The sequence below is a fragment of the Cimex lectularius genome, unplaced genomic scaffold (assembly GCF_000648675.2).
Source record: "Cimex lectularius strain Harlan isolate CLEC.00 unplaced genomic scaffold, Clec_2.1 scaffold202, whole genome shotgun sequence".
Lineage (NCBI taxonomy): Eukaryota > Metazoa > Arthropoda > Insecta > Hemiptera > Cimicidae > Cimex > Cimex lectularius.
In genome coordinates, this window is record NW_019392803.1 from 768,084 (window position 1) to 780,512 (window position 12,429).

A 12,429-nucleotide genomic window follows, 5' to 3' on the forward strand; every position below is an offset into this window, starting at 1 on the left:
TAATACCAAATGGCTCAGATGACAAATACTTTTTTTGGGCTCAGCTTTCTTCCTGTTTTTGAACATCTTCAGGGTCTAAGTAAAACAAAAAACATGTTTTTAATACCAAATGGCTCAGATGACAAATACTTTTTTTTTGTACCGAGTTTCTTCATATTTTATAACATCTTCAGGGTCTAAGTAAAATAAAAAAACAGTTTTTAATACCAAATGGCTCAGATGAAAAATACTTTTTTTGGTTTCTTCCTATGTTGTAACATCTTCAGGGTCTAAGTAAAACAAAAAACAAGTTTTTAATATCAAGTGGCTCAGATAACAAATTTTTTTTTTGTGCCCAGCTTTCTTCCTATATTTTAACATCATCAGGGTCTAAGTAAAACAAAAAACAAGTTTTAATGCCAAATAGCTCAGATGACAAATACGTTTTTTTTTGTACCGAGTTTCTTCATATTTTATAACATCTTCAGGGTCTAAGTAAAACAAAAAACAAATGTTTAATACCAAAGGGCTCTGATGACAAATTTTTTTTTTTGTCATCTGAGCCAATTTGTATTAAAAACACGTATTTTGTTTTATTTAGACCCTGAAGATGTTATAATATAAAAGATCGGCACGTTTTTTATGTTTTCTTCATCTATGATGACTATTTACCTGATTTTTACTCAAATAATTTCCCTGGTCGATCTTTAACTTCACACACAGTTAAGAAATTGAAAGCTAATGAGGATAGAGGCTTCACCCATACAACCAAATAATCATTTTATGTGTTTCATATTTCTTAGAAAACATATATGTATGTTATATATGTAACAAATCTTGTTATATTAAATTTTATGTATTAAAAAAGTAGCCGAACCTAGCAAATGCTTAAGGCTTCTGCCTTTGCAGTGTTCTGGAGATGTACAGATATTTCGATCGGTTTCGAGTCATCCCAGACGGCCTGGCGTCATTCATTTCTGCCCACATAATGCATAAATAATATGAATAAAAAAAATCTTTGTTCTCATCCTACATCGTCCAAACGGGTAGTTGAAAGCCCGAAGGGTCCTGTTGCTCAGATTTTGAGAGCTGTTATTTCCAGGAACGTCTAAACGGGGACAAAAGAGCCGAGAGAATCTGCTGGAGTGGTGTGAAGGCCTTTCGGCCGACTCTTTTGCTTCTTCTTTCACGTCGGGCGTCAGAGGGCCTCGGTGCAGTGCGAAACACCGCGAGCCGCAGATATTCAACTTTCTCCGAACGGGCTTCTCCGGTTAGATTTTGTCTCGCATTTAATTAAACGCTCCTCTTTAATCGAGCCCATCGCCCGTTTTTACTGGTCTGGGTTATTATATCGCCTTTGTTGACGAGGGCGATTTGCATAACAGACGATCGTCTGGCGCTTTTAACGCATTTAACCCCCAGTAAAAGTACGATTCTGAGACTGGTTGTGAATACAAGAAGATACAACAAAGAGTACTTATGATTCTTCTTAATTATAGTTAGAAACTGTTGTATCTCTCGTATTGTAATTTATTGCGAATTAAAATCATTTTGTTAATGATGATGAATGACGTGAAATCCCGCAGAAATTTAAAACAGAAGCTGATTCGTTCTTGAGTGAATGAGAGGCCTTATTTCACACACTCATGTTTCAGGTTTTAAAGAGAACAGAAAAATCGTGAATAAAAAAACTTGTTCTGTTTACAATCTCTTTAACATAAAGTATGCACTTGTCATATTCAACGTGGTGACATGTTCGATCTCAATTTTAAATTTGATCGCACTTAAAGCCATTGGGTTCAAAAGTGTAAATAGATGTTCAACGAAATTTGGTTGTTCACGATGTTTATTGTCTTTCTTTTTTGCATCTTGTTTGATTTTTACGTTAAATTTTTCTTTTTTTTGTCCTTTTTAATTGGGTTAAAGCTGGTTTTTACAATTGTGCAGTGTTCTTTTTTGTCTGTGTTTAGTGTAGATATTTTGTCCATTTTTTCTTCTTTGGTTGTTGTCTCTTTTTATGTGTTGTTTTTCATTTTCTTTCTTTATGTGCGTTTTTATTGGGTTAAAGTTGGTTTTTACAATTGTGCAGTGTTCTTTTTTATCTGTGTTTAGTGTAGATATTTTGCCCAGTTTTTCTGCTTTGGTTGTTGTCCCTTTTTATGTGTTGTTTTTCATTTTCTTTTTTTTTTTGTTTTTTAATTGGGTTAAAGATGGTTTTTACAATCGTGCAGTCTTCTTTGTTGTCCGTGTTTAGGGTAGATATTTTGTCCAGTTTTTCTGCTTTGGTTGTTGTTTCTTTTTATGTGTTGTTTTTCATTTTCTTTCTTTTTGTGCTTTTTTATTAAGTTAAAATTGAGAAGTAAATTTCGTCCAGTTGTTGAATTACTACATTGGCCCTTTATCCCTTTTTACACCGTCACCACATTTTTCCCATTTAGCATAAAACCCCTGCATTTTTGCTTAATGTAATTACAGAAAATGGTATACCGCTAGAAAGCTTAGCAAACGAAGAAGTTTTTATGAAATTTGACTTCCTCTAACGTGTATTTTTCCTATGAGGTTGCAAATTTAATTTTTTTACTAATTTTATATTTAGCAGTTTTTGAAAGATTTAGTGTTGTTTTTTTACCAAAAATTAAATTGAAAGTTCTAGAAAGGTGTCTTCTTAAAGGAGATTTAACGCTCTTGGATACTTGGAAGATATTTTCCCATTGGTTCTGATTATTTGGTTCCAGGACCGAATACTCATACAAGATGGTGCCGTTCTTAAAGGAGGTGTTTTCCTCCCGCTCCCATTCTTTTTTGGTACCTAAGTTAATTTGGAAGTTTTGATTAAATTCAACCGTAAACAACCCTCACCAAGACTGGCAAAATCATTGCTGCAATTGGGGAGGGCCAAACTCAGAGGAGTGGTAGGACTACTAACCGGTCACTGGCATCTGAGAAAACATTTACACAACATGGGCATACACAATGATGATCCCATCTGCAGATTATGTAATGAAGAGGAGGAACAGCCACCCATATCATCTTCGAATGGGAAGCAACAGCTCAATGGAGATTTAACCTAACGTACGGAAAAAACTTAGGGAATCAAATTGCAGCAGGGACAGTCAATGACCTGATACTTCTAAGGAGAAGGATTGACTCTATTGCTCTGAAATAAGGAACTAGGAAGGTACAATAAGCCAGAAGGTTGAAGTGCCTGGGAAGCACAAACCCCGCTTCGTAGTATCATTTTTACCATACCAACATACCAACCATCCTGTTCATTTCGTACCTTGTAGTCATGAGTATCGGATGGTGCATGTCTCGATAGAAGTGACTTTAAAAATACCGGCATCTTGAGGGTTGATAAACTTCTGGTGTTGGGAACCAAAATAAAAAATTGGTCATATTGATTATCTGTCCGTTGGCTGCCGTGCTGTATGTAAGCCGTGAAAATACTCTTGCTCGTATTTAAAGCGCGTCCGGCAGGAACTCATCACCCGACGTTTTTCGTGTTAAAACCCCTCGTTAATAAGTTTTTATCAACTTCCGCCCTCGACAAGTATGAAAGTTTGACCGGATGAAAGCGTACCGGCAGAACAAAAAAGGTGTCGGGGTGTTAATGAGGGTGCAGACCGAGCCCGGGCCTGTCCGCACAGATCGAATCGAGATCCCCGATAACCGTCAAAGGTAATTCACAGGAAACGATCCTTCCGCGCTGTGGGACAAAAAAGTCCTGCGGTGTTGCCGGCGCAGGGCGGACCGTTCACCGTTCGAAAATAAACGGTATCAACAGGGATTTTCGATCTATGATGCCAAAATGGAAACATCCGATCTATTCTCAGATTTGCAGCAGAATGATAAAAAAAATCTGAAAAGCAGAAACAACTATAGGCTGAAGATAGAAAGTCAGAATGCTAGAACGAACCGATAAAGTTTGATTTAATCTTCCTTACTCATACCAAACACATTTAAAAACCTTGCCAACAGAGGATTGGAACCTGTGGCGAAGTACTAAACTTATCCTGCCTCAGAGCGTTATCTCAACTCCTCTCACGAAGTAAGGAAAACTTGGATCGTTTCCAGTAAAAAAAGTCTCATTTGCGAAACATCTCTCCGAGGTATTCAAACCTCATAACTTAATCGATAGTGAACACGAAAAATTTATATCAGATTCACTAATTCACAGATAACAGCTATACCTTTAGACACCTAAACCAATAACTCCAAAACAAGTATCACAAGAAATACGACAGTTTCCTAAGAAAAATCACCTGGTCATGATTGGATAACTTCAAGAACTTCCCAAATAAACTTCTTCTTTATTTAATGCAATTTTGAGAACTTTCCCAATTAATGGAAAGATTCTTACATTAAAATGAATCCAAAGCCCCATAAAAATTTAAGCTCCCCGTCATCCTATCGTCCTAGTTTGTTACCCATTCCTTCGAAATTATTCGAAAAATTAATTTTCAAAATAATTATCTCTTTGTTACTTCAAACACCATCTTACCAGACCATCTATTTGGCTTTCGAACCTATCACTCCATTACTCGTCAACTTCACAGAGTAACATTCTATTACGTTCGGTCTCGAGCAGAAACTGCACGCGAATGGAGTATTCCAAGAGGCAGGCTTTCGACAATGTGTGGCATAAGGGATTATTATACAAATTAAAATTATTTGTACCGCAGGGCTATTATGTGATTATTCCATCACACCTTAAGGAGAGATTTTTCGCAGTAAATCAGAGTACGGAGACTGCTGAGATGGAAGAAGTGCTTGTTGGTGTGCCACAAGGGTCGGATGTTACCCTCCTTACACATGGCTGTTGAGACCCATGAGGATCTTTAACCTCCGGACTTATCCCCGAGGGGACTTCTCAGACGGCCAGTGTTCTCTTTAAGAGAACCAGCAAGATTTTACATGCTTGGACTTGTCACATCCCTTGGCAAGGTGGTGCCATGCTAGTCAAGATTAGAAGTGCCCTGAAAAGGACAAATCCATACATGTGCCTTGAAAAAGGCAGTTTTGTGGTTTCTTTGAGCCGTACCTTTTACCACCCCCGGAGTGGTAGAGAAGGCTCCGGTTGGCCGGTACCTCCAGCTAAGGTACAATTTGTTTGCAAACCACGACCACCACGTGTCCAACCTCATTTTGTAGAGTCGCTTGGACGCTCTACTCCTATGGTTCAGTATTATTTTTAAGTTATTCAGATATCGTGAGATGCGGTCGGGTGTGATGTAGGTTTCAGCAAAACATTTTCTTTATCGTGCCAACGTTTCGATCTTTTATTGAGCCCTGAAGATGATCTCAATAAAAGATCGAAACGTTGGCACGATAAAGAAAATGTTTTTCTGAAACCTACATCACACCCGACCGCATCTCACGATATCTGAATAACTATCGATTAACGGCCACTAATCTCTACACATTATTTTTAAGGTAGGATTGATCGAGTTCATACGAAAACCTCTACTGATGCACCTGTTGCCTGAGGGGTGCGGGTTCAGTAACCCAGGAAGCCTCTGCCAAAGCGGGGGGGGGGAAGGAAAAGGAAAATAAGGAGAGGATAGGGTATAGGATGGTAAGTTGGGGGAATTACCTCCATCATTGTTTACCCCCGGGCACCAGAGTTGATGATCGGACTTTGCCTGGGTAATGGGTAGTGTCACAAGGGTCAATACCAGCTCCGCTGTTGTTCTGATTTTACTTCTGATATGCCCACAAATGAGCACATACCGCCACTTACGCAGATGAATTAACAAGTCATCCCTTTTCTATACAATGTTCACTTATGCCTCAAAACCATATATCAACAATTGAAAAATGGACCAATCTTTGGAAAATGAAGTTTAACCCCTCAAAGTCACAACCTTTACACTCCGTCTTTAGACTTGTCCTAGCTTGTACGATGAACCTGTTCATCAATCCGACAAAATTAACTATTACGGACTTACCTTTGATAGATGACTAACTTGGAATCCATACACTCAATTAAAAATACACTCAACAAACGATTTAAATTGCTTCATTACCTACTCAACCGACAATCAAAATTATCATTAAATTCAAAACTTTTGATATACCTACTCAAACCTAGTTGGATGTACGGTGCAACAAATGGATCAGCCAAATATTCAATTACAAAGTTTTCAATTTAAAATTTTAAGACTAATTTTTTCTGCTCCTTTTTCCATAAACAATAAAACATTTTGCAGAGATCTTCACATGCTAACAGTGTTTTCATCCATCAAAACATTTTACAGGCGTTTTCATAGTAAATTACAAAATCACACTAATACACAAATACGATTACTCCAATCCCCACAATCACCACGTAAACGTCTGAAAAGAATATGGATAAGGGACCTCTTAAATGATTATCATTTTATTAATCCAGACCGTCTGCCAATGGGTAGCTTTCTCTATAACGCCCGTAATGCCATTAACATAAATTGAAATCCAATGTGCTGGTTGCGTACAATCCATATATAGTTGTAGATAAAATTAATGAAGTAAAAAAAATCTTCCTTATCGTTAAAACTTTATTTATGCATCAACTCTCAGCTACAAGCCAGCATTCGATTCGCAAAAAAAAATCTTTGTACGTAAAGAAGACATGGTACACGGTACAAAAGGACGAATCGTCCAAGGACTTTTCACACACTTTTGATAGAAACTGGAGAATTCCAGAGCATCGAGGGCTGTTATGACGGGAATGGAGCCCATTCTTAAGAAGTCCCGACGGCCGGAGATTTGCGAAACCGCAGCCAGACGGAGGTGTAAGGAGAGAAGGGGGCCTACGAGCTCCAACTCCTGAGGAAAGGACCGGTTTCCAGTGTTCTTCATACGACCTCTCTTCCTGTCTGGACCGTTCGTCCGATAAAAGCTATCAACGGGGCTAGACGGTAGACGCTGGACAGAAAAAAGACGGAAAACGGGTCATTTCTGTCGTCTAGAACATTTTGCTGACATCCTCATTATAACGACAATTATCTTATTGTCGGGCGAACTCCAACTAAACGTTTGCCATTCGTCAGTTCTAGCTCCTTATTACTTTTTCTTCTGTACCGTCTCATTTACTCATTGCTAATACATCATCAGATAAAAGTGATAGACTTACTTCTGATAACGCCAAACCGAGTATATCAAACTGCTCATTTGCAAGAATGTTTTATAGAAATCTTTTATACTTTGATAACCTCACAAAATGTCACCATCTTAATTGTTTCTTATTCTGGCCTTTATACTTCTTTTTTAGCAACTTGCGAAACTCGTGTTGAATTTTTACTAACTTACCACCAACTTCGCCTGACCTTCACGCCTATGACGCGGCTAATCCTAGGCAAAGACCATCATTTTTTATACACTGCGCTATGTATATTCCCAGACAAAATTACTGTTTCAGCACAATGGTGGATGGAATTGTTACCTGGAAAAATACGGTGACGCTATCAGGGAGTGGACAAAACTGTCCGCTGAGAAATGCTTACCTGTGGTACTTGTGCTATGGGTGTCCGATGATATTGTTGTACTTCTGCCAAGGGTCCCCATTCTCGTTTTTTCAATCATCAGATCATCAGACCCTGGAGCGCCTGTGGTTTCAAAGCCACTGCGCAATGGATAACGGTATATATGGTATGGTGATAAGGATCACCCCAGGCACTGCAGCGGCGTATTGAACCTTCCTAGTTCCTTAGTTCAGTGCAATAGACTCAATTCTTCCCTTAGAAGTATTAGGTCGACTGTCGCTGCTGCAATTTGATTCCCTAAGTTTTTTTCTGTATGGTAGGTTAAATCTCCATTGAGCTGTTGCTTCGCATTCGAAGATGATATGGGTGGCTGTTTCCTCCTTCTCATTACATAATCTGCAGATGGGATCATCGTTGTATTTGCCCATGTTGTGTAGATGTTTTCTCAGATGCCAGTGACCGGTTAGTAGTCTTATCACTCCTCTGAGTTTAGCCCTCTCCAGTTGCAGCAGTGATTTAGCCAGCCTTGGTGAGGGTTGTTTCATCATAAGTTTACTGTGTCTAGCACTACTAGAGGTTATCCACTTCACCTTTTGTTTTGTTTGAATCCATTCTGCGATGGAGGATTTTATATTTGTTTTTGTTATCCGAAGTATAGGTTTGGGGGCCTATGTATGGTCTTGCGGATCCTCCTCTGGTCAGTCTGCTTTCTCGTTACCCAAAATTCCCCTATGCCCTGGCACCCAAGACATCACCGGGTTGTTGTATTTCTCCATGTTTTGGAGATTTTGGATGCATTCACTGATTAAATTTGATGTGATTCTTTTACATGCTAATGCTTTAATGGTTTTAATCTTATGAGGATTTTTTTGCCATTGTAACCTCTTTTAAGATTTCCCAGGGAACAAGCTTGATGGCATCTGCTTGAAAGACCGAAGTCTTCTACCATTGTGACACTAACTTTTTCATCCCAACCAAGACCTTATATAAAAATAATAATTAATATGGTCAATTATGGCTGCTAAACATACATGGATTAACAGTGTTAATGTTACAAAATTTGTTTATTGCAGCACACCGTCCTACGATTATGCGCCCAACCCTGATAAACAGTGGATTCTCCAGGTGACGGGTCAGATGCAGCCGATTCACAGACAGTTTACCAACCTACTTATGACGAAGAGGCTTCAAACTCTACAGAGTGTAGATGATGCGGTAGATAAGGTATTGTTTTTTATTTTTTAATATTATACATAATATTTTTGAACAAATAAAAGTTTATAGTATGAAATTGTAGCCAATGCGCATATTGTTATTTTCAGTCAGTAATTCATAATTTTTGTATGTTGTTGTTTTAGTACATAATGTGCATTGTTACAGTTCTAATTTCTTTTAGAATTTTGTTAAAAAAAAAAAAAATAGAGTTGAACCAGTGATTCAGTTAATGATTGAAAAACTATTCAGGTCTACCAGGAGCTTAAGACACTTGGAGAACTGGATAACACTTACATTATATACACGTCCGATCATGGTTACCATCTGGGACAATTCGGTCTAGTCAAGGGCAAGTCGTTCCCTTTTGAATTTGACGTTCGAGTACCTTTCCTAGTCAGAGGGCCTGGGATCGAGCCTGGAACAATGTATGTTTGAAACGATTTAAAAAAAAATTATATGTATAATTTGTTTTTATACGAAATAATTGAATTGTGATGTAATTAAAGTATAGATGAGTTAGTGCTGAACATCGACTTGGCACCGACATTCCTTGACATCGCCGGCGTGGACACCCCACCGCACATGGACGGCCGGTCTTTCCTGAAACTCTTGAACCGTAGGCATAAACCGAGGATGAGATATCCAACAAAATGGCCTGATACTTTTCTTATTGAAAGGTTGGTTGTTATGCAGTTATCAATTTAAATTATGCTAAATTGTTTTGTTTTGCAGTAGTGGGAGGAGAGATACCATAGATTCTATGCTCGCTGAGGCAAAATTGAGAGAATCGATTGCGAAAATTGAAAAGGACTTGAACCAAACTTTGCTACAAAATTCTGATCGTATGTATGCTTTGCTTGTTTGCATTGAAATTTTCCATTTTTATTTTCTTAAATTACATTTTAGATAAAAACAACTCCACTTCTGAAGGTAACGAGACAAAAAAAGATTTTATTGAAGAGAATGTTTCTATCAAACTCCCTTCTGGAGGTATTTATTTCATTGGGATTTTTTTAAATTTTGCATCGAACATAATCATTTCATTTAGTTCCAGATGTCAATGGTGATGGACAACTTGATAACATATTACCCGTTCTGAGCATTAGCAAGATGGAACGATTGGCAATCGAGTGCCAACGGGCTGAACTTCAGGCGCCATGCCGACCCGGACAGAAGTGGTATTGCTTATCTGAAGGAAACAGGTCTGTTTTGTGATAGTTGCTGTACTTAATTATTTATTAACTAATGATGATATTTTGCAGGTGGAGAAAACACAAATGCAAGATGCGAGTGAATCACTACTTGCCGACAAGAGGAAAAAAATGCGCATGTTTCACACCTATGGGTACTCTTTACACGAGGGTGGAACTCGATGACTCTAGATTTCAAAAGCCTCACATAAGGTAATTTTTTCTGTCTACGATTGACGAGTCATAGCATTCCGATTTTGTTTTCTTTCTATAGAGATGCGAGGCCAAAGTATTTTAAAACGAGAACAAGAAAAAGATCGGTTAGTTCTACTGAATACAAAGAATCAGATAAACCAAGAATGGATTTTAGATTTGAAGTGAACACAAAAGACCACAAGTTGACCTTAGTTAAAACGGATGGCAAAAAGGAAGCAGTGGAAGACGATTCTATGGACGTCCTGTCTGACATCTTCATGGAAAAGGATATCGATAAAGTGATAACAAGCGTGATGGAAAAAATCAGCGTCCCATCAACAAACAGGATGAAAAGGTCGACTTCAGAAGCTATCGATTCACAAGTGACATCCATAATGGGAGTTCTAGAAGATAAAATTCACATTTTAAAAGTAATAATTTTTTATTTTTTTAAAAGTTTTTTCCTAAAATGAATTTTTTATAGGAAACGGGTGAAAATACAATGAAAATGACGAATGAAGGAAACTGCACCGTTAGTCCAGAAGGGGAAATATCATGCAGCGATGCAATTTACCAAGATCCAAAAGCGTGGAAGGCGAGCAGAGATCATTTGGAAGAGCAGATTAAATTACTCAAGTTACAACTGGATAAATTAAAGGTTCTTATTTTTATTCTTACTATTTGTATTTATTAAATTGCATTAAAATAAAATAGGGAATAAGAAAACATCTGAGGGAAAAGAGACCTCACCAAGCGCCCTATGATCACAGTTTAGAAGAGGATGAAGACAATATGACTAAAGAGAAAAATGAAAATAACACTGGAATGGCAGAAGTCAACCCTCCTTCAATCCAAGTGACAGTTGCGCCTGATTCTGGCCAGAAACCAAAAAACAAACACCGCCACCATCACACATTGCATCCATTCACTGAAAATCCAATTTTGTACGTCCCTGGAAATTCTCGAGATCAAGAGGATAATTTTTTTAAACCGAATAACAAAGGGGTACGTTTTATTAAAATTATTGTTTATTTTGTTGTTTAATGTTGTTAAATTGCAGTTTTCGAGGAATGACGATTTCGATTTTGGAATGCGTACGAATGGAATGTCGAAACCGAAGCATCCGTTAATCTATGTTCCTGATACATGCTACTGCGAGCCTGAGTTGTAAGTGAGAATGCATTTTTTAAATATAATCATCATTTTAAGTTTAAAATTGATTAATTAGGCCTCCGTACAAAGCCGAAAAGGACGCAGCGAGGGAAGACAGAAGGAGGATCAAAGAAGAAAGGTTAAGGAAAAAAGAAAGGAAAATGAGGAGAAAAGCGAAACTCGAGAGTGAATGCTTGTCTGAGAAAATGAACTGCTTCAACCACGACAACGAACATTGGAAAACTCCTCCATTTTGGACTGGTGAATAACTTTTATTCTAATGATTATTTGGAGATCGTGAGATGAGGTCTGGTGTGAGGTAGGTTTTAAGAAAACATTTTCTTTATCGTGCCAACGTTTCGATCTTTATTGAGATCATCTTCAGGGATTTGTTTTCTGTGTGAATTACACTTCTACACTGAAGATGATCTCAGTAAAGATTGAAACGTTGGTGCGATAAAGAAAATATTTTTCTAAAACCTACGTCACACCAGACCACATCTCACGATCTCCGAATAATCATTAACCAATGGTCACTAAACACCACATATTTCATCCCAATATGCAGCTTTATAAGAAATAATTTTTTTTTTTTTTCAGAGGGGCCATTTTGTTTCTGCATGAATGCGAATAATAATACTTATTCATGCTTAAGAACAATAAATGCTACACACAATTTCTTATATTGTGAATTTGTCACTGGGTTAATAACCTATTACAACTTAAGAATCGGTAAGAACATCATTGGCATCAAAATTAAAAAAAAAAAAAAAAACTTAAAATATTACTCAAATTTGATGGAATTATGAGTGAATATTGTATAGTTTATACTTGAAATGTTAATTTTAGATCCATTTGAACAATGGAACCGTGTAAATAACCTGACTCCAGAAGAGAGATCCTACCTCCATGACCAGCTTCAGCACATGAAGAGCTGTCGTGGCACAAGAGATTGTACAGTCGGCTCTGCCCAGCCGTCGAACATTCCCTCCATGCTGCCAAAACCGACAAAAAGGAGAAAGTACTCCACTTTAGGACTAGGTGACCAATTATTTTCTTATAATTTTTAATGCATGCCACCTACCAGCTCCGATATTAACTCGCTTTTCCCATCATAATCTTATAAAAAACATACTGCAGCACACATGTGTACTTTTCTTCAGACTCTAAATTTCATTTAAATTAATTCTTGTTTTTATTTTTTTTTCTTGTGCTTATCTATGGCTTTCGCTTAT

General features: G+C 37.6%; 1 protein-coding gene across 3 annotated transcripts in view; it reads left to right on the plus strand.

The window, feature by feature from the left end:
* Positions 1-12,429, plus strand: part of LOC106667592 (extracellular sulfatase SULF-1 homolog) — a 120,375-nt gene that overhangs the window by 106,817 nt on the left and 1,129 nt on the right. For 2 of the 3 annotated variants that reach the window (XM_014395632.2, XM_014395634.2), the window contains exons 6-19: positions 8,516-8,666; positions 8,907-9,082; positions 9,164-9,334; positions 9,390-9,499; positions 9,564-9,647; positions 9,706-9,859; positions 9,920-10,060; positions 10,122-10,473; positions 10,527-10,700; positions 10,757-11,047; positions 11,103-11,209; positions 11,271-11,455; positions 11,795-11,926; positions 12,044-12,235. In XM_014395632.2, the coding sequence (XP_014251118.1) occupies positions 8,516-8,666; positions 8,907-9,082; positions 9,164-9,334; positions 9,390-9,499; positions 9,564-9,647; positions 9,706-9,859; positions 9,920-10,060; positions 10,122-10,473; positions 10,527-10,700; positions 10,757-11,047; positions 11,103-11,209; positions 11,271-11,455; positions 11,795-11,926; positions 12,044-12,235 (2,420 nt within the window). The remainder of the gene's footprint in view (positions 1-8,515; positions 8,667-8,906; positions 9,083-9,163; positions 9,335-9,389; positions 9,500-9,563; positions 9,648-9,705; positions 9,860-9,919; positions 10,061-10,121; positions 10,474-10,526; positions 10,701-10,756; positions 11,048-11,102; positions 11,210-11,270; positions 11,456-11,794; positions 11,927-12,043; positions 12,236-12,429) is intronic. The other variant, XM_014395633.2, reaches the window with a different exon arrangement.